General features: G+C 42.4%; 1 protein-coding gene across 4 annotated transcripts in view; it reads left to right on the forward strand.

Moving 5' to 3' along the window:
- The window catches only part of hikeshi (heat shock protein nuclear import factor hikeshi), a 57,927-nt gene that overhangs the window by 25,291 nt on the left and 10,438 nt on the right, over nucleotides 1-22,198 (forward strand). For 2 of the 4 annotated variants that reach the window (XM_062446437.1, XM_062446439.1), the window contains exon 4: nucleotides 2,394-2,512. The exons of 1 other annotated variant lie outside the window; for it this stretch is intronic. In XM_062446437.1, the coding sequence (XP_062302421.1) occupies nucleotides 2,394-2,512 (119 nt within the window). Of the gene's footprint in view, nucleotides 1-2,393; nucleotides 2,517-22,198 lie in introns of those variants that run through there. One more of the 4 variants, XM_062446438.1, reaches the window with a different exon arrangement.

Below are 22,198 nucleotides of genomic sequence, written 5' to 3' on the forward strand. Positions count from 1 at the left end.
GTCTCTAAGTAGCCTAACCTTATTGCTTTAGGGGAAATAGTACAAAAATATGTGCAATATTACATTAGTTATTAAACTAGGCTATTACATTAACCTGGGGGGGGGGGGGGGGGGAGACAGACTTATGTCGTTGTTGTAACATTCATTAATTCATTCTTCCACAAATGAAAACACTGATCAACCATAAAAACAATCGTAATATGAAATATGATAGCCTATATAAAACTGTACAAAACAGAATAAGGAATAACAGATTAAGGACACTCAGTCCTCACTGTCAGTGTCAGGACAGTTATCTCCTAGTTCCTCAGTTTATTTTGTGTTGGCACAATTACAACAACGACATAAGTCTGTGCAACACAGTCCTGCAGAAAAACATGAACATCTGCCTGTCTCACACGCACTTTTGCAGCCGCAGTGTATCACATGCAAAACACTGTCAGGGGCCGAATTTCTGTTACGTGCAAGGTCCCATCCACTATTTGCAAAACATATCCATCCATGTTGACAAAAAGCAGCTACCTTATTGGTGTAGAACGATCACGTGTCGAACCATGCCACCAAAATTCTATTACGCTCTGAAGAAACTAGTTCTGCATAGACGCAACGATAATCGACTGGAATTTCAGCGACAAACTTTTTTTTGGTAGCTTAGTACGAATCGTTCTTTTTTATGAGCTAAAGATTGTGTAGATGCCAGACTGTGGAGCGGGAATCATTTTCTAAAAGACTTTTCGTGGTTCACCTTGCAGCCTATACCAATGGAGGCTGCGTTGGAAATCGTAAATCAAACTTTTGTCAGCATTTTGAGTGGAAATTTCATTTGCATTTGTACAGGTGTATTCGTGCACGTCGGGCTGGCCCTCGCAGCGGAACGACAGTTTAGTGGCCACTGTCCATTCGCGCACCTCACAGTTGCGTATTGATCAGACAAGAAGACACGCTTATCAACTCTATTACTATTGATCAAAACAGAACGAGGGTTCGACTGTAGCCTACTTGAAACGTACTATTGAGAACATATTCGCTGACATGCATTGCACGCGTGATGAACACAGCTTTTTTTATTTTCTTCATAGCGGACTTTTTTCATTAAATGAACATCTCACTGTGTACAACATCTATGCTCGGTTCAATAGGATCAGTATGTGCAAATCGTTTTCTATTCATTATTCTCATAATTTCAGTGTAGCTGAAAATTCCACACATGCCTGTAAATAAAAGTACTAAGAGAACTACCAGTAGCTACCATACTTTGGCATCTCTGCATCCATCTCTGCGGCAGTAGTCAATTTCTCTTCATCCTCTTAATCATCATCATCCTGTGATGAAAAGCATTCTGTTGGGGGTTACTGCTACTACAATTTGAAATAGGCACCAACTGATATTTACTTTTGTATCATGTCAAATATCATTAAAACCAAGGTGACGTATAGAGTGGAAAAAATGAAAATGTGAAAAAAATCAGCAGATTTTGTTTGGGCTTGGTCATCACCCTCAGAAATAGTTATTACAGATAGCCATCTGTCCTACCATAAACAATCCCCCAACAGTTCCTAACACTTTACAAACTCTTAAAAACTCAACTTCATTATCTCCCCTTCCTGCAAACAACATAAGTTGTTCCAGCATGTTTCTTTATCAAGGATCCACATTTAAAACACATTCATTTGACATACATTCTAAAATTCTATTACATTGTCAACATTCAAAAATGCAACATTTCAATGTTTGACATGTCATTTGAAAGTTTACAATCTGCACTTTGATAATCTGTAAAGAACGGAGAAATTACTTCTTTGTTATTTCTATCAACAACATGTACATTTGCAATGCATATTATAGCAGTGGTACAAGATATTTGTATTCTGAAAGTGGCCCGCTGCATATGTGCAACCAAAATTCGCTGCTTTACATTACATTTTAGCAGCAGATGCTCTTATCCAGAGCGACTTACAGTAAGTACAGGGACATTCCCCCGAGGCAAGTAGGGTGAAGTGCCTTGCCCAAGGACACAACGTCATTTGGCAGAGCCGGGGATCGAACCAGCAACCTTCTGATTACTAGCCCGATTGCCTAACCGCTCAGCCACCTGACTCCTTTTGCTTTATCAACAATAGCTACAAAAACTGTTTTTTAACCATCTAGGTATCATAGTTTTTTCTGTATTTTATATTCTGTTAAATCAGTAAAAATAAATGCTTAATTTCTGCAGTGGTTTATTTTTTGTGAACATTTTTATTTCTTTTCTCATCCATTACCCACATGGATGCAAACACTAGGACCGCAGTCTCACAGCTATGGAAGTAGTTGCTATACTTAATTAATTTTGGTTTGTTAACAATTGTATTTACGATAATGTGATGTTTTCTTCTTTCTATCTCTTTTCACAGTTCACTCAAAAGATGTTGGACAATTTGTATAATTTCACCTTGTCGTTCGCGGTGACACAGTCACAGATGACATCAAATCCATCAGAGGTGTTTATCCCTGCCAGTTCTATCCTGAAATGGTAAACGTATATCTGTACTACTGTTAGTGTACCCAGTGAAAGTCAGTCTAAATGTTAGCAACACATACACACTTAAGACCCTCCAGTCTAGGGTAAAGGAAGGGCCTAACACTATATACTGGTAGTAATCGCCTGGGTGCAAGGCAACACAAATGCCAAGAAATGTAACTAAAATGCAGATATTTATTAACAACCAAAAAAATTATCACCACTGGGGAAAAGGTAACTGAATGGTAAAACATTTTTTTTAACCTAATTACCTAACCAAACACTTTAATACGTAGGGTGGCACCTATTCCTAACCTTATGTTTTTAACAAATATATGGCTACGTGATGCAATGGGCTGCTTTCATATCCTTTTGTCCCTGCCCGTTAAAACCAAAACAAAAGCACTAAACCGTGTACAAGACACGTAACTAGATCAAGAACCAAAGTACAAACACTCCAAATCGCTTCCTGTCAATCACATTGTCACGAACAACAATGGAGCAACAGCAGCGTACGGTGATACTATCTGTAATAGTTATGATTGTGTTACTACCATGTTTTGTGGGTTGCTCGTTGGTCTTTTATGTATTGCTGCCTACGTTTTTTTTAACTTTCAACAGACATTGGTCCACTTCAGTTTATCACTGAAGAATTGGAATATCTTGCTATTCTTATGTGTTTTCCCAAACATCTCTGCAATAGGATCATCAGACCATATTTGCAGAAGTGCCTTCACTGCATCACTTCCCCACGTTTTCCGTCAGACTCCTATTCTACTACATTGCCTAAAAAGGAGAACACACATTTCTTGATCATAAGCACGTACTCTAACACGTGTTGAATCTGCCACAACAGGTCCAAACTAAATATTTGGTCATGTTTATAACAGTCCTGCGATGCCCACATATATCTGATTTATTTTTTATTTATAATTTCTGTAAAACCTTGAGACTTATTGGTTGCTATCTTGATGTGAAGTTATCTAACAATGTAACAATGGACACAAAATGCTTTACTTAGACGGCCGTTGTCTTCCCAGGGGGATTTGTTGATGGAAGTGTTGACATTACTGACGAGGTTGCTCGAAATTGATGTGTCGCAAGGGAGAGAGGAGGATTAAGGCTGAATTGAAGAGGCGGTGGGATGTTGAGGTGAAGGGCCTCCACTTACATTCAGTTAAGCGTAATGTCCAGGTCAGTGGTATAGCTTAGTCATGGGAGAAAAACAAATTACAAGCCCCTATCACCATCCATATTTACCTTAAAGGGATTATTGACTGTTTTTTTGGGGTATTTCACACTGTTCCTTAAAGGTGAAATGACATGAAAACTTCAGTTTAGGAGGTTATTTAACATTAATATGAGTTCCCTAGGCTAGAATTTTTTGATAGGTGTAAACCAAGCCCTGGGTGTTCTTCTCCGCCTTTGAGAAAATTAAGGCTCAATTGCTCTGTTTGAAAATCTCCTCCTTGTGACATCACAAGGAGGAAGGTTACCTCCTCTCTCTGCTTTTCCCGCCCAGAGAATCTGGCCCGCCCATAAGAAACTGAGCTACGACCGTGCAAGTGTTTTTATCCTCGAGAGACATCATGGCTTGCAAACGAACGAAGCATTACATTTGCTCAGTTTGGATGTACAAAGGAAAACAAAAATATTTTTACAGTTCCTTCATCCGAGCCTCTGAAGACCCAGTGTCTTAATTTTATTTTCTCTGGAAATGCGCCTACACAACTTCTGTTGTAGGCGCATTTGTTTTGTATGTCTGCGCCAAACACTTCAGCCACGACTGTTTCCTCAACTTGAGCTAATACAAAACTGGCCTTGCTGAAATTAAATTCTGGATCAGTACTAACTTTCCTTCGTCCAGCTACTGACCTCGGACAAGTAAGTTAACTAACGCTATATCATTTTGTAGCTTTACTGTATATGGTTACCTAGCTTGCTACCCTTAGAATGTGGCTGTAACATTAGCTCTGCAGCTAACAGCTGAGTTACAGTCGCTAATGTAAAGGTAGATAGCATCAAGTACAGTCAGGTCCATAAATATTTGGACATTGACACAATTTTCATCATTTTGGCTCTGTATACCACCACAATGGATTTGAAATGAAACAATCAAGATGTGCTTTAAGTGCAGACTTTCAGCTTTAATTTCAGGGTATTTACATCCAAATCAGGTGAACGGTGTAGGATTTACAACACATTTGATATGTGGCCCCCCCCTTTTTAAGGGACCAAAAGTAATTGGACAATTGGCTGCTCAGCTGTTCCATGGCCAGGTGTATGTTATTCCCTCATAAAGGGAGTTCGTTATTTCATTGACAAGGAGCATATAAAAGGTCTAGAGTTCATTTCAAGTATGGTATTTGTGTTTGGAATCTGTTGCTGTCAACTCTCAATATGAAGTCCAAAGAGCTGTCACCATCAGTGAAGCAAGCCATCGTTAGGTTTGTTTTGATTTTTCAGCCTATCAGAGAGATAGCAAAAACATTAGGTGTGGCCAAATCAACTGTTTGGTACATTCTTTTAAAAAAAAGAACACACTGGTGAGCTCAGCAACACCAAAAGACGCGGAAGACCACGGAAAACAACTGTGGTGGATGACAGAAGAATTCTTTCCCTGGTGAAGAAAAACCCCTTCACAACAGTTGGCCAGATCAAGAACACTCTCCAGGAGGTAGGCGTATCTGTGTCAAAGTCAACAATTAAGAGAAGACTTCACCAGAGTAAATACAGAGGGTTCACCACAAGATGTAAACCATTGGTGAGTCTCAAAAACAGGAAGACCAGATTAGAGTTTGCCAAAAAATCTAAAAGAGCCTGTACAGTTCTGGAACAACATCCTATGGACAGATGAGACCAAGATCAACTTGTACCAGAATGATGGGAAGAGAAGAGTATGGAGAAGGGAAGGAACTGCTCATGATCCATAGCATACCACCTCATCAGTGAAGCATGGTGGAGGTAGTGTTATGGCGTGGGCATGTATGGCTGCCAATGGAACTGGTTCCCTTGTATTTATCGATGATGTGACTGCTGACAAAAGCAGTAGGATGAATTCTGAAGTGTTTCGGGCAATATTATCTGCTCAGATTCAGCCAAATGCTTCAGAACTCATAGGACGGCGCTTCACAGTGCAGATGGACAATGACCCGAAGCATACTGCGAAAGCAACCAAAGAGTTTTTTAAGGCAAAGAAGTGGAATGTTCTGCAATGGCCAAGTCAATCACCTGACCTAAATCCAATTGAGCATGCATTTCACTTGCTAAAGACAAAACTGAAGGGAAAATGCCCCAAGAACAAGCAGGAACTGAAGACAGTTGCAGTAGAGGCCTGGCAGAGCATCACCAGGGACGAAACCCAGCGTCTGGTGATGTCTATGGGTTCCAGACTTCAGGCTGTCATTGACTGCAAAGGATTTGCAACCAAGTATTAAAAGTGACAATTAGATTTATGATTATGTTAGTTTGTCCAATTATTTTTGGTCCCTTAAAAAGGGGGGGGCCACATATAAAATGTGTTGTAATTCCTACACCGTTCACCTGATTTGGATGTAAATACCCTGAAATTAAAGCTGAAAGTCTGCACTTAAAGCACATCTTGATTGTTTCATTTCAAATCCATTGTGGTGGTATACAGAGCCAAAATGATGAAAATTGTGTCAATGTCCAAATATTTATGGACCTGACTGTATGTGTGTGAATACACATGCTGTAATGTGAGTGTTGTACACTTCTTTGTTATTTGGATAACCGTTCTGCTGTTGGTGTTATGGCGCGCGCGATATCCGCCTTTCCCCTCATTGAAATGACTGAGTGTGTACCTCTGCAAACCAGGGTTATCAGATGAGAATGGGCAAATTCGAGGCATCTTACAGCAACGGGGCTACAGCCATTGCGATACATCCATTGTAAACATTAGCGCATGGTGCCGCCCCTCCGCTCCTCATTAGCATTTAAAGCTACAGACACCAAAACAGCGCATTCTGAGGAAAGCTCCTTGTGGGACTGCTAGTAGTGGCTGTAATTCTGCACCAAGGCTGAATTTCGGGAAAGAGACTTCTGATACAGTATTAGGGGACCACTAAGGCCTATATAAAAGCATCCAAAAACAGCATGTCATGTCACCTTTAAGGTCTCCGAATAGGGTATGTAACATTGGTTGGGCTGAAAATGGCCCGGGTGCTGTTCTATGCCCCCTGATACATCCAGTGAAATTTTCCTTGGAAAAAACACTTTTCTCATTTTATGGTATGCTCATGAATATATAGATGAGCAAAGACGCAACACGGCCAACAGCACTCACTGAATTAACGAAGGTGGAGACTTGAAATAAAAACGTACTAATAAATCTATTGTGTCTACACAACACTGTTTTAAACAGATTGACTAGATATCATTTGAAATGATTACGTTAGTTGTTTCCACTTCTGTTGTCGAAGCAAACAGGATCGCCTGGGACACACTGCCTGCGATCGGCTGCGACGCGCCTGGAAGCGCTTCCTTTTTTCATTCAGCGCCCATGTTATCTAATTGGACCGCGATCGTTTCGGCAGCTGGTCAAATTTTTTCGCGAGACGCTTTCAAAATCGGCTGCAGGATGATGAAATACACCATATTAGTTGATATATTTGAATAAAAAAACATGTTATTAAGATTTTACTCCATTAATTGTAGACTACGGTGAACATTTGTAAAGTTGTAGACTTTATAATTACACAATGTTGGTAACGAACGTCCTTTACATGTGGTTACCCTGATGAAAACGAATGCAAATGAACGGATTGATCCGTTGAGCTAGCATTTGCCCGTAGTTGTTTTGTTTGTTTGAGAGAAACGAGTTGTCACGCTTTGCACACAACACACACGCGTGTAGACATAGCCTACCGAGAGAGAACCCCCAGGTCGATTTCTAAAATCAGCATCAAATGAATTCTCGAAGTTGAAAAGCACAGGGAGTTGTTGTATGACCCCCAGCAACAATTTTACAAGGACAACGTAGATAAGGATCAATGCTGGGATATAGCCAATGCCATGTTTATGTACCATATCAGCGTAAAGGAAAGCTCAGAGTAGCTGAAAGGCTTGGTGACCGGCGCGGAGAAATGCGCGTCTGGTGTGAACAGCTTTTGCTCAGTCGTAGCCGATCATTGCCGATCGTGGCGCTGCGCGTCCAGGCGCTTCGCAGCCTGTGTCCCAGGCGTTAGTAACGTTAACGAGTAACGTTAGCACTACAGCTTAGCAAACAAACTATCGTGATTCAACTCAGCTTCAGTTAGCTCTAGCTATCTTGCTGAAAAATAGATCTGGACAAACATGCATCTTGAATTGTAGATTTACATGACAACACAGGTTATTTATTTGAATGAAACACAGTCAGGAACATGAAATAACGTTAGCTCCATTGCCAATAAACTAGGCTAAATCATCACACATTCTACCTATGCTCTTGCGTTAGTAAGCTAAACTAGTTTACATGCCTACAGTCTAGGTGTTTTCACTATCTAGCTGTTCTTGCATTCCTTGCAAATCAGCGTTAATAAAAAGCAGATGAGCTAGAGTAGAGTCTACAGTAGCTAACATTGACTCAACGGGCATGGCTGATGTTTGTCTATACCGTAGCGGAGAAGATCCCTGTGCAGTTCAACCCTCGACACATTTGCGTGAACCATTTCACCAAGGACGGTGACCTGGGACAATGTAAAGCAGGATTTTCTATGAAGCTGTTGCTGAAAAGAGGTATGTTCATCACAACCGCAAGCTGTAGTATGATTTTGTCGGTAAGTTATTAGCAATGCTAACGTATCCTGTATCTAGCACCTGCCTTTCTCCGGTTCTTTCAAATAGATAATCTAGACAGGCGTTAGCAATAGGCTAGACTGCTATTCGTTTTCTGGCTATTTTTTCGGAAGCTTCCCTTCTAATGCCGACTACAGCTATTCTAGCTAGTCATTTGCTTAGTAAGGTATGTTGATGTGTTTAGAAACATATTTAGCATTCTACCTATGCTAGATACAGGAGACGTTAGCATTGCCAATAGGCTACTAACTGTTACTGCGACAAAATCATACTTACAGCTTGCGTTTGTGATGATCATACAGTTGGAACAGCACCTCTTTTTAGCAACAGCGGCTTAGCAAATCCTTCTTTAAATTGTCCAAGGTTTTCATTCGAAACTGTCTTTGGTGAAAAGGTTCGAGCAAATGAATAAATGATTGTCGAACTTCACTGGGATCTTCTCATAGAAAAACATCAGCCATGCCCGTCGAGTGTCTGGTTCCTTGGGAAGGTTATGAACAGTGTCAACATTCCCAGTGCATCCTGGAACACTGCATTTACGATGGTCCATTTTCAATATACTTAAAACACTTTCAAACTTTCTCCTTTGTTGTTCGTGTGGAAGTACGCAGAGCAGCGCGCAGCTAAACTAGTGTCTGAGATCCTGGGCCAGAACACCAGATAGCTGGTCTGTATGTAAATGTTGGGGCGTGACAAAGGTGATGATCGGCTTTTTCAAAACCGATCGTTTTACAGCTGCAGTTTCAAGTTGTGAGATTTAGATAGGAATGGACTTTGAGGTTCACTGTATGTACATTTTACTTACCGAACTGTCGTTATTCAACTATGACAAGGTAAAATCGGTTTTCCAATCAATGACCCATTTAAAAAGTTAATCATTTTGTTGGTAAGGCTGAGTACTAATATTACCAAGCATTGTTACAGCAGAGCAGAACCCTATTTAACCCTCGTGCTGCCTTCGGGTCACATGACCCAAAGGTTCATAACGAACCATCGTTGTGTTTACCCAATTTTACCCAATACAAAAACAAATTAAAATAATTTTCTTTTAACCTTTGTAATGTGGGGGGTCTGAGACAGCCTAGCTGTTAAAAGAAAATGCTTCACTTTGTCTTTGTATGCGGTAAATTTGTCGCAATACGACGGTGGGTCACAATGACTGATGGGTCAGAATGACCCGAAGATAACACAAGGGTTAAGAACACATCTGAAGCTGTCACCAGAGAAGCTTAAATCATATAAGTCGATCAACACCACAGGAAGAACAAAGCAGCAAAAAAACACCCTATTTTATCTGCAAATAATAGGCAATAGCCTATATCAGTGTTTCCCAACCTTTTTTCAGTCATGGCACCCTTAGAAAAGTTTCAACATTTTGTGAAAAACATGAAAAGGACTTCCCTCTACATATCCGAATTCTCCTGACTGATGAACGTTTTTAACTCTTCCCTCAGTTCGTAGAGTCGTGCCAAAACCTTGCTGCGTGATAGCCATCGAACGGCCGTATGTAATAACAAGCTCTGATGTTCCGCTCCCATTTCCTCGCATAAAATCGAAAATAGACGGCTCTTCAGTGGGCGTGCCTTGATGAAATTAACTAGGCCTAAAGGCCGATTTAAGTCAGATTTATACTTCTGCGTTTTTACGGAGACGGAGACAGGGAACGCCTTCTCCGTCAAGGAACGCCCTCTCCGAGCCCCTCGGAGAGCTCTACGTGCACCTCCTGATTTTCCTGACCGTCCGTCCGTCATTTTACGGATACCCCTTGGCTGTGATGGTCCGTATTAAGAACCGCTTGCGTCAGGGGCGGGGTTGCCATGACCAACAAGAGAACAAAATCCTTTGACCGCCATTGTTGTAAGTTTTTACAATTCATATTTCAGCTAAACAGTACATGTAAATCAGCATCTGAATTAAAATGTGACGAGAAATTGGCAGTGTAGTTGCTGAAAATGTGCTTATTTTATTGATGAAACAGCTAATTTGTAAATTTGCTATAACTTTTCGATAACCTAGTTAGCATCGCAGTGCAGCGCCAACTGCTCTTCTGGCAGTGAATTGTTTTCAGCACCCACAGCCTTCGGAGTACTATGAATTCAACCAATCCGTCCGACTCCGTGCGTGCGTCTGTCCGTAACGAGTCGGAGAAGTATAATTCGGCCTTAAATCTACTACTCTGTCCAGTACATCAGAGTTCCTTCGGGAGCGTCTTTGCTACCAGTGCCTCCCTATGTAAAAAGCTTTCACATGTGGGTTTTGCGCTCTGACTGCTAATGAAGCCCTTCGTACTCCCCGTCATGGCAGCGGCCCTATCAGTACATGAATTGTGACAAAACTTCCAATTCAACGCACACTGTTCAACATACTCTGTTGTCACACAATATATTTCTTCTCCCGTTGTTTTGTCAGGCATTGATTTACAAAATAAAAAGGTTTCTCGAATGCTGTCGTCATCTACGAATCGAACATTTCCCAGGAGCTGAGCGTGCGTGCCCACTAATGTCAGTCGACTCATCCAGCTACAAGGAAAATTTGTTGAAGGCAGGGACGGACTGGGAGTAAAGGGTTAAAAGTCCCTGGACTTTTATCCAGACTGGCCCACCAGAACCGGCCCCAGTATACGCCACCACAGCTGCCCAGCCAATGCATCCACATTCTGTGTTTGATGTAATGCAAGTTAGGGAGTTTCACAGTTCATGCGAGCGCGCATGGCGCGCAAGGGAATGTTTTTGGCCTTCAGCGCAAAATAGTTTTTGACCTTTATGTAAAATAAACATAGCCGTTTTTCAATTGGTAAAACGTTGTCTCGTGAAGATGATGTATTTTTGTCTCTTATTTTTCAGCCCCTTACGTTTATTAGCCTGGTTTTCGATCGTAGTCTCTACTAGCTAGCTTTCGATCTGTGTCACTGTCGAGTGTAAGAAAGACAATGGGGGCGGGGTAATGGCTGCACAGACGTTCATTTGGAATAGACCAACCGGCCTTGGGGAAATGGGGGACGGCCAACTGTGTCGCTCAATCTTCTGCCGACATTTTATTAGTAGTTAAAAAAATTATAAGGCAAGCGGCACCCCGGCCCAGACGTGTCTCGGCCCACCGGGAATTCTCCCGGTGCTCCCGATGGCCAGTCCGCTACTGGTTGAAGGACTTTTACACGGCACCCCTGCTCTCATCAGACGGCACCCCGGTTGGGAAACACTGGCCTATATTATAAACCATAAGTAAATAGATAAATCTCTTGACAGAAACACAGAAACTCATGACAGAGAAGGCCTACATGCTCTCTGAAGTTAAAGCAAAACTACTGGTATTTCAACTCATCTGCCTCCCGCAGACGCATGTAGCAAAAACACAAGCAAATCAATCAAGTGGAGCATTCAAACAGATTGCTTAAATGGCAGCATGATCTTTAACAGTATTTCAGTCAAGACACTCACGTGATTGATTTCACCATACATTCATATACATGAGAATAGGCTTAACATTGGCGGAATGGATGTACATGGGGAAGCGCTCCCTGCCTCGCTGTAATTGTAAATGTAAACAATAATTTACATTTAGTCATTTAGCAGACGCTCTTATCCAGAGCGACTTACAGTAAGTACAGGGATATTCTCCCCGAGGCAAGTAGGATGAAGTGCCTTGCCCAAGGACACAACATAATTTGGCACGGGAATCGAACCAACAACCTTCTGATTAATAGCCCGACTCCCTAACCGCTCAGCCATCTGACCCCCAATAATGAACCTGTATTGCATACAGATGTGCACTTGAAAGGTCCCATGGCATGAAAATGTCACTTTATGAGGTTATTTAACATTAATGAGTTCCCCTAGCCTGCCTTTGGTCCCTCAGTGTCTAGAAATTTCGATAGGTGTAAACCAAGTCCTGGGTATTTTTCTCCGCCTTTGAGAAAATTCAAGCTCAAATGCTCCGATCTGAAAATCTTCCCTTTATGTCGTCATAAGGGGAAAGGTTACCTCCCTTTTGATAAAATGAATTTATTTTAGATTTCAACATACTATGGTTGGGGCAGAGATGGGCAGACTCCGGAACTCTTAAGGAAAAATAATGCCGAAATGCAGTCGGGAGTGCTGCTGCGTTACGGGATATGTAGGCCCTACCTGTCTCTACACTTCACGTGCTTCTTACCGTCATTGTGAAGCTTCAATGTTCCGTGTTTGAATTGTTTTGACGCTGTTACAAATTTGGACAGTCCTGCAATTAAAGGACACATAATTTACAGTACACACAGTGCATTGCTTCGTCTTGGTACCTTAACCATTGCCGCCGCCGTCAGTATTGCCATGGCAATACTAATTTTGAAACAAGTATTGCCTCATTTGCCTGGCAATACTACTTTTTCGCAGATCTTTTTCACAGGTTTACCACATTTGATGTAGTGAGGAATCTGAAGCGATACAAAAACATTAGACTTTTTAATAGGCTACACGTTGCGCCTTGCGCTGGCATAAAGTTTGGCAATACAACTTATACGCTGGTGATGGCACCTATGACCACTGGTATTCTTCGAGCCACTGGTGTCGAAATTCATACGTCCGTATCATTCTCACTCACAGCCTCCGTACATGGCGAATTGTCCGCTACATTTTAACAGTCAGATTGAGTAGCCTATATGCGATTGCTGCGTGCGTCTTGAGGAGAGGTTGATTTCGTTAGGCTACACCATTCTGGGAGGGGGGCGGGGGGTCGTGGGGCTAAAGCCAACTTGATGTGTTGACTGCTCAGAGCACGTTTTAAAACGTATTATTAAAATACACATTAGGCTGTTTTAACAAATGCTCATAATAAATCATAGCGAATTGCCTAAAACGTAAGGTAATCACAAAAAAATTCAGTGATACATTTGCGACCCATTAAAAATTACGGTCGCAATCGCATTTCAAAAGGTCGCAAATGCATGTATCCACTTAATATAGCTTGGCAGAATAACAATACAATGCATTGCGTTACTTATGTTGACTACTCTACAAACCAATTATCATGTGAAACACTTAAGACAAATGGCATGGGTATTTAACATCTTATAAATAAAATGTCTCACATATCATGAATGCTTGCTAGCTAGCATGCTATTTAGCAAAGCAAGCTACAGTCTGTAGAGACTTTACATCAGGATATTTTTGGAATACGAACTGTATTCCATACACCGAAAGTGAGGGGCTGCATGGTGTTGAATAACGTCATACAAATTTCTAGCACATGTTTAGTTTTTGAATGTTTATATCCTTACGAATATCTCCCAGCACACATATGGAAAAATCGACGTTAGTATCATCAGCGTCTTCTCTCATGCTTCTCCAGTGTAGTTGTTGAACATGTCGCTCAGCCTGAACTCCCGCCCCTCATATTTTAGATGTTTTTTCATTGGCCAGTATTCATGCATATGGACAAGACTGTCAGCAAATAGCCGACTGCGTGGTAGGGGTGGCACCAGTGGTGGCCAATCACTTTTCAGTGGTGGCCAGTGCCACCATAGACATAATAAAGAGTAGACGCCGCATTGGCTGCTGGGTGCGAGAAATGCGGCCGCCATCTTGCACAGGGCAAATTCCTAGTTGCCAATCTCAGGGCTCGGGGGATTACTTTTCACAAGTAAGATTACCATACTATTGGTTGTATTTTGTGAAAAGAATAACCATGTCCTGTATCATAGCTACATGTATGACCTTTGCAGCAAAGCAAACCGCGTGAAAATCAGTTCGGTATGATTAATTAAATGCGCTGACAGCTCATTGCCCCAGCCAAACAGATCACACTGAGTGGAGCGGTTGCCCATTCCAAGATGGCGGCCCCACGGCTCGTCAGCGCCAGTAGGCAGTAGCGGTCGATGCGGCGTCTACTCTTTATTATGTCTATGAGTTCCACCCCTGGCCACTCCCTCAGACATCCCAAGTCTCCCAGAAGTTCCGGGAGTCTCCCGCATTTCAATAGCGGCTCCCTGGCGCCCGCAAATGCTATACAATCTCCCGGAAATCGGCGATTTTGTATTTATAGCGAGCGAGAGACTGTCCAATGGTCATTTCTGGTAGAGACAGGTGCAAATCGCGCGTTCTGAATGCACTCGGGGGGGTTTGGGGGAGTACGTGCTGGTTTAGGGGGTACATCATGTGTCCGGATTGCGTCCCGGGGGGGGAAGCCACCTCCCTGAAATGAGTCTCTGCAGGATGGGATGTCTGTTCCCTGAACACGCCCCTGGATGCGCGGACTGCTGCGGCAGCCGAATGTCAACCAAACAGAAAACTGTTACCATGACAGTGCACACTGAACAGACGCTTTTGAGACGGGTGACGAGGCAGGACACGTCGATCACGTCCGCTTGCCTAGCCGCGCGCCTGCGATTTTAGAATATGGATGGCGTTGTCCAAACTAGCGTAAAACAGGAAAAGGTGTGGAATCTCTTCTTTTCTTTTTCTTCCTTTTCCCTCTTTAGCTTTTCTCTGTCTTAACCAGTTTGGTTAACAGGTTCATGTCTGTGCTCTGTCTTAACCAGCACGGTTATCTCACAAGCTTCTCCTTGATGTTTATGAACAAGCATAACAGACTATAGGAAATCCAGGAAATCGTCCAGCTCGATACGTTACTCGGGAAACACATCGCACAGCATATCACGGTAGGGTACACGCCAGCAACGTTCAATTTGGCCAAAGTTCTTAGACATCATAATGTCGCTGCCTTCAGTAATACAGATTCTTAGAAAGTATGCTGACTTATTGCATTCCTCTTCTCACGAAAGGACACATTTTCTTGAGAATGGCCCTCAGTCACATTCTGGTGCATAATCATACGTTTGGAATATATGTTCATCATTATTATTACACATTTTGGTATATCTTAAGTATTGATTGTCTTTTTATGTAACAGAGACATAGAACATATGAAATAGCAGCATGGATTAGTGTTACGGTCGTCGTTGTCTAGGGGGGGACAGTAGTCGACTGACCCGATGCTGGAGCTAACCGCGGCGGGCCCAGACAGGTGAAGAGTGGAAGGAGAAACTGGAACACTCACCCCAGCCAGGTAGACTCCCACCCCGGTCTCCAGGACAGCCCAAGCCGCTGTTCCGTTCGGCGAACAGCTCGCTCGCGGTTGGTAGTGTTGATCAGGTTACATATATATTCGGTACATTAAGCACGGCGTTTGCACAAGAGAGAAAGATCGGCAGCAGTGGGGAAACAGAAATACAGAGGGACAACCGGTCGGCATCGATGGTGACGTTCACTCACAACAACTCTGAGGTTCCCCCCATCTTTCCGCCATCTGGGAGTTCAAAAAGGATAAACCCCTCCCCTTAATTACCTGGGCCCCAATCAGGACACAGTCCCACTCCCCTTTCCAATCACCACCATGTGCAAGGCCGCCGCGCCCCTAAAGTGTTATCTTTAAAAGTTACTCCCGAGAAAGGAATATAAACCTCCCTCTCACCCTGCCACTAGGCGTGCGCGTAACAGGATTAGCATCATAGACTTCATTCCTCCACAGGACATATCCCCTCATATGTTCATGAATTATCATTAATCGATTAGTTGCCGTTAAGGATTTATCCGGTTAAGTGTAAGCTATTAGCCGATAACGCCTGACTCGGCACCCCAAGTTTTCACAGACCCCATCGGTGCAGGGCTCCTCGGACGGAAAACCATCAGGCAGCAGCTTGAAACCTTCGTCCAGATCCCCCATAATGCACACACTGTCCGGGACCGAAGAGACAGACATGGAAACGCGAACAACAGACAGGCCAATACAACAGACAGAACGGGAAGCGACCAGCAATGGCAGAATCGCAGAACACTAATGTTAGTGAGGACGGCTGTGCGTGCATGTGTGCGACTTTATAGCGCCGCCTATCGAGCTAGGCCTATGGGTCAAGAACACAGCGATGGGTGATATGACACGCGCTGCCCAAGTCCCATGCCTGAACTAGCTTTGCTCATAGCATGGGCGTAGATTTAGGGGGGGACGCTAGTTACTAGTCCCCACCAATATTTTAAGATGACAAAATTGTCCCCACAAATATTTTAGCGAACTCCTTTGTGCTGTAATTTGGATCGATTCCGAAAAAATATTTTGCACAATATATTTGCAAAACTCATTAGTATTATTGTTTGTCGCCCAGAAAAGTGAAAAATACATTTTCAAGTTATCCAATGCGCCCTCGAGCCTGCGAGACGAGATTAATTGGCTGAAGTGGCAGTCAGAAACACTTTGTGAATCTTGACTTGCAGAAAGAGAGCTGTCAGTAGTCTGACACGGTAAACTACTAAATACGCCAGGAAATAATAAAGCCTCATATTAGTATTTCGTTTGGTCTCAGCATTGATATTTTTGACCCTTTTGTGCTTTGTAGATTGTTCTTGTTGAAGCCAGAAGGATAAAGCTAACCTACCCACATCAAATCAAATTTATTTGTATAGCCCTTTTTACACGCAAGCATGTCACAGAGGGCTTCACATATGCCCATAGAACTGCCCCTCAACCAACCTAAACCCTCAAGGAAGACAAGGAAAAACTCCCAAAAAACTCTCAACAGGAGAAAAAAAAAAAAAAAAAATGGAAGAAACCTTGGGAGGAGCAATTCAGAGAGGGATCCCCTCCTCCAGAGACGGTTGGTGGGAGAGAGGAGCAGAACACAGGCTAAACATAGTCATACAGTGTCGATGGGTTTTTAAAACACCAAAATCCATTATGCAACTTTATAGATGTAGGACAGGACCGGGAGACTCGTGACCAGGTCCAGCGTTGGCTGACCGACGACCAGGCAGGTGCTGACAACTCAAACCCCCCACACCACAAGGGATGTGTGGGGGGGGGGGGACAAAGAGAGGAGAGCAGGGATTAGAGAATGCCAGGAGCAGCTAACAGTTACAGTCATAATAGAATGAGATCCCCACCGGTCAAGTGTGGACTGGTGCAGCAATTTAACAGAGCAAAAAAGGGGAATTTGATGCAACCCCACACACCAAGACAGCGACAGCCCCCCTCATTTGGAACATGAAATCTGTTCCAGGGGAAGAGAACTCTAAAATAAGTTATACTTAAAGAATAAGGATGGAAACAACCCGTCCCCCGTTGCCTCCAACTAGTAACATACTTACCTTTAACAGTCGTAGAATTGACTAAACAATAACGTTTTTAACCTAATTTTAAACGTCAAAACAGTATCAGACTCCCTAATTGAGACGGGTAGTTTATTCCAGAGAAGAGGCGCTCTATATGAGAACGCCCTACCTCCAGCTGTTTTTTTCTTAATTTTGGGAACCACCAGATAGCCGGCATCTTGAGATCTAAGTGTCCTTGCGGGGCAATAGGGTGCAAGGAGACCGGAGAGGTACAGTGGTGCCAATCCATGCAGAGATTTGTAGGTTAGTAGTAGAACTTTGAAGTCAGCTCTGGCTTGGATAGGGAGCCAGTGTAGAGAGACAAGAGTAGATGTTATGTGATCAAACTTTATTGTTCTGGTCAATAGTCTAGCAGCAGCATTTTGCACCCGCTGTAAATTTTTTAGGTGGGTAATTGGGAGGCCAGAGAACAACACATTGCAATAGTCCAATCGGGACGTAACAAATGCATGTATTAGTTTTTCGGCATCATCCTTTGAGAGAAATTTTCGTATTTTGGCAATATTACGTAGATGGAAAAATGCAGTTCTAGTAATTTGCTTAATATGGTACTCAAACGAAAGGTCTGGGTCCATTGTGACTCCTAAATTTTTTACTAGCTGGCTTTGAGAGACTTTGACGCCGTCTAGGTCTAAGGTCAGATTGGAAAAATGATTTCTATATTTTTTAGGACCGAAAATTTGAACCTCGGTTTTATCCGAATTTAGAAGAAGGAAATTTGCAGTCATCCAAGCTCTCAACCTAGAAACACATTTTTCCATAGCATGTGGAAATTCTCCAGACTTTATAGACATATATAGCTGAGTATCATCTGCATAACAGTGAACATTTACCCCAGAGCTTCTAATTAGGTTTCCTAAAGGCAGCATATAGAGAGAAAATAACAGAGGGCCTAGAACTGAACCCTGTGGTACTCCGTATTTTACAGTGGAGCTCCTGGATGAGCAGCCATCATAGTGGACATATTGTGATCTATCGGATAGATACGATCTAAACCACTGAAGTGATGTACCAGAAATCCCAACATAGTTCTCCATACGTTCCAAGAGAATCTCATGATCCACCGTGTCAAAAGCTGCACTTAGGTCTAATGGGACCGTGCTAGTTTAGCCTAGTACCAGCAGGCTAGCAACTTAAAAGTGATATTAACTGGTAATAAGTAGGCCTATATAATCCCTTGGATAGTAATATGGCTATCCCTGTAATCTCGACCAATGTCAGCAGTCAACTAAGCATGGTTAGTGTCTGTATTAAATTGATGAATTACTGTGCAGGAAAAACAGAACTCTGAAGCTACAGATGTAGAGCAGGTTGGTGATGAATCAGCATCAGCATCATTAAGGGATATTTAGACAATGTTACCCATGAATGTTATCATTCACACTTATACTTGTAGGTAGTAAAAAGATGCTATAAATTGGGATGCCCAAATATAAATCATTTTTTCATTGCTCAGAAGTCCAGTACAGATGATGTAGGCCTAGTACAGTGTCCCTACCAAAGCTGAGACCAAACCTACGCCCTTGGCTCATAGTATGCATACTATTCTTATAGCCTAGTTAAACGTATAGGCTATGATGACAATTACAGTAAATGTCTCAGCAGCTGGGCACAATGTTTTCCAAAGACAGATCGAGCATAGTCGTAGTTAGTAGAAGTTTCTTCTGGCATGATGGAACAACTTGGTCTTGGCTCACTTGACACGCTAAAAATGGCTGCTGGCAATGTATCATCATCCTCCTCTTCTAGTCCCGCAAGTACAGTAGTACATTGCTTGTGCTAACATTGGCTGCACTACACTGGTAAACTATAGCATAATATAATTTATTTAGCAAGTTGATTTATTGTCTTCAAATCACTAAAATATCATGCAGTGGAAAACAACATTTTGTTGGTGAAACCATCAGTAGGATCATTTACCATATGTCCTACTTTAAATTAAGATTGTTTTGTTGGTAATTTGTCTTTTCTTCTGAGACGCGGCTTCATTCTCTGGCCCATGTACGTCTCAGGCCCTGGTGTGACCGCACTGGCTGCACCGCTTAAGCTCCGCCATTGGTCCAGGTAGGGAGGGTGTGTGGTGAGACTCAGAGTAAAGAAGTGAGATTCGGTCAGTAGTTTGAATTTGTCACAGATGGTTGTTGGGTGTCACAGTAATGGGTAACTAGAAAGGGTACCATTTCTGGGGAAATTGTAGGGTGTGCTTGCTTGCGTCGGTTGCAGGTGTGCAAGTGATTCCAAAAAGTCAATGCAAATTGTATTTGAGGCAGATAGCAGCATGCAGTGCATGTTTGTTTTTAGGGGGTTTTACCGGTAGTACTGTCAGGCAACTGGGGGTATGGAGGAGGTATTGCTGCCTATCCTCACCACCTGGGGCCTGCCCATCAGGAAGTCCAGAATCCTGTTGCAAAAGTTGTTGTTTTAAGACCCAGGCCCCAGAGCTTGGTAATAAGTTTTGAGGGAATAATTCAGTGAATGTCCAACTGTCGTCAACAAACGACATTCTCACATAGGTATTCCTCTTGTACAGATGGGATAAAACTGTGTGGTATGCTATTGGGATGGCATCATCTATAGGTATATTTGGGCAGTAAACAAACTGGAGTGGGTCCAGTGTTTTGGTAGTGTGGTGTTGATGTGGGTGTGACAGAACGCAAGGCGTCTGCCACGTAAATCGGTGGCTCTCGGCCGATTCCATGGAACTGACCAGTTTCGGCGGGTGTGGCGGTGTCCTTCCCTGTTGCCGTGTCTGCCAGTGAGGTGGGGGCAAACCAGGGTGCAGGGCGGGGAAAGTGAAACCAGGGTGCAGGGCGGGGAAAGTGATTTATGTGTATTGTGCGCACCGGGGGCGGAGAGCGATCCAGGGAGCAGGGGTGCGCACTGTTTTAAAGAAACTAATGTATGAAGTGATTTTATGGCAGTCCGTGATAAAGACATAATGTATGTGTGAAATGTGTCATGTCAATATGGTGTTAAAGGGGGAAAACCAGGTGAGCAGGTTAATTGATTGTGACGCACGCCATATGGTAAAATGCCATATATGGCATTTTAGTTATATGGGTGTTGAGATTGCTCAGAACCAGGGACATGCAGTAATGAGTGTGAAGTTGTGGAAGAGTGGTTCGCGAGAAATTAATACAAACACGTTTGCCACCATGTTGAGCTGTACTATGCCATTGAGCCATGGATCACTCCAATATGGTATCCTTCCGCCCACGCTCAAGGACCCACTTCGTTTGCCAGATTACAAATGTTTTTTTGGGCACTGCACTTGTTTAATAGTAGAAGTGAAAGGCACTTGAACAGTGAAAAAAATTACGATTTTTGCACTCAAATTCCAGGACACTTTACATTTCCTAAATCATACCGGAAAAAGCTAGTTTAAAGCGAAATTTTCTTCTGCCTGTCAATAGTCCAGGCAAAGTAACTCATTTTGGAGCCAAAAATAGAAGTAATTGTAAAATAATTTATTTCAGCATAGATCATTTCTATGAGGTGTCCAGAACAACATACTAAAAGTCCTAAGAAATCCTAGTTGTGGAAATATGTTTAATTCTCATCAATCCGAGATGTGTGCCATTAAGGCCAGGCAACATTACAACCCAATGGGGCTATTTTTTTCCTTTACTCCTATCAAAATGAAACTTGACACAAACTACCCATGAAAAGTAACATTTTGTGTATTACAAGTTTCTTTGAAAATGAATTTGAATATGCAAATGAGCTATACACTAATCGAATATGCCCAAAATACACCCAAATAGGCTTAATTTTTTCCTTTACTCTTACCACAATAAAACTTGACATAGTAAAAGTATACATGAAAAGTAACTTTTTTTGTATTACAAGTTTAAATACTTTCCGTCAGAGTCACCAGCAAGTCTCCAGCAACACCGGAAAAAGTCGCTAGATTTGTCGGTAGTCACTTTTGACAAAAGTCGCCAGGAGGGTTTGGAACGTCGCCAGATATAGTGAGAGTGTTGCTAAGTTGGAAACACTGCTCTCCAGTTACTTACAGTACGTGACTCGTCATTGATATACTGACACTTAATTGGACAGCTACTCTCCGGGAAAGGGGAAGGACAAAGGGTGTTACGTTGTGTTTTCTCGTAGATCCGTAAAACCGCGGTTTACATGTAAAAACCGAACCGTGGTTTGTGTGTTGACCAATTCATTTTTTTTCGGTTCGGTTTTGCACCCCTAGTATTTACCACCTTGGTACCAATCAGTAATACCCAATAATACGCAAAACATACCCTTTATTTTCTATGTAAATACTTAGTACTTAACGGACTGTAAAAGGAAGGGTTACCCCAAAAAATTCAGCATGAGGTGTCCAGAACAACATACTAAAAGTCCTAAGAAATCCTAGTTGAGGAAATATGTTTAATTGTCATCAATCCAATCGTAACATTCTAAGTTTCCAACTCCTTTCTAACTAGACATTTTACGGTAAACACATTTTGCTTAAGGCCAAACCTACTTTTCATCTTGAAGTAACATCGCCTAGCCTACTGAAACAAACTAATGTTAGCTTGCTAGCACTGGCAAATTCTATTTGGCTTAATTTCATTGTTAGACAACACTGTTTTCTTTTCTGTTTATGCAGTGTGTAATGTATTTAACAGGGAGAAATGGAGAAGTGTAAAATATGTAATGAGTCATTCAGTGATAATAACACATTGGTTGTTCTACGAGCAAAAGGCAGCAATGGTGTGAACTGTGACAGTGCTCAACGTGGAAGTAGCTTAGTGACAATTCC

The sequence above is a fragment of the Osmerus eperlanus genome, chromosome 21 (genome assembly GCF_963692335.1).
Source record: "Osmerus eperlanus chromosome 21, fOsmEpe2.1, whole genome shotgun sequence".
Lineage (NCBI taxonomy): Eukaryota > Metazoa > Chordata > Actinopteri > Osmeriformes > Osmeridae > Osmerus > Osmerus eperlanus.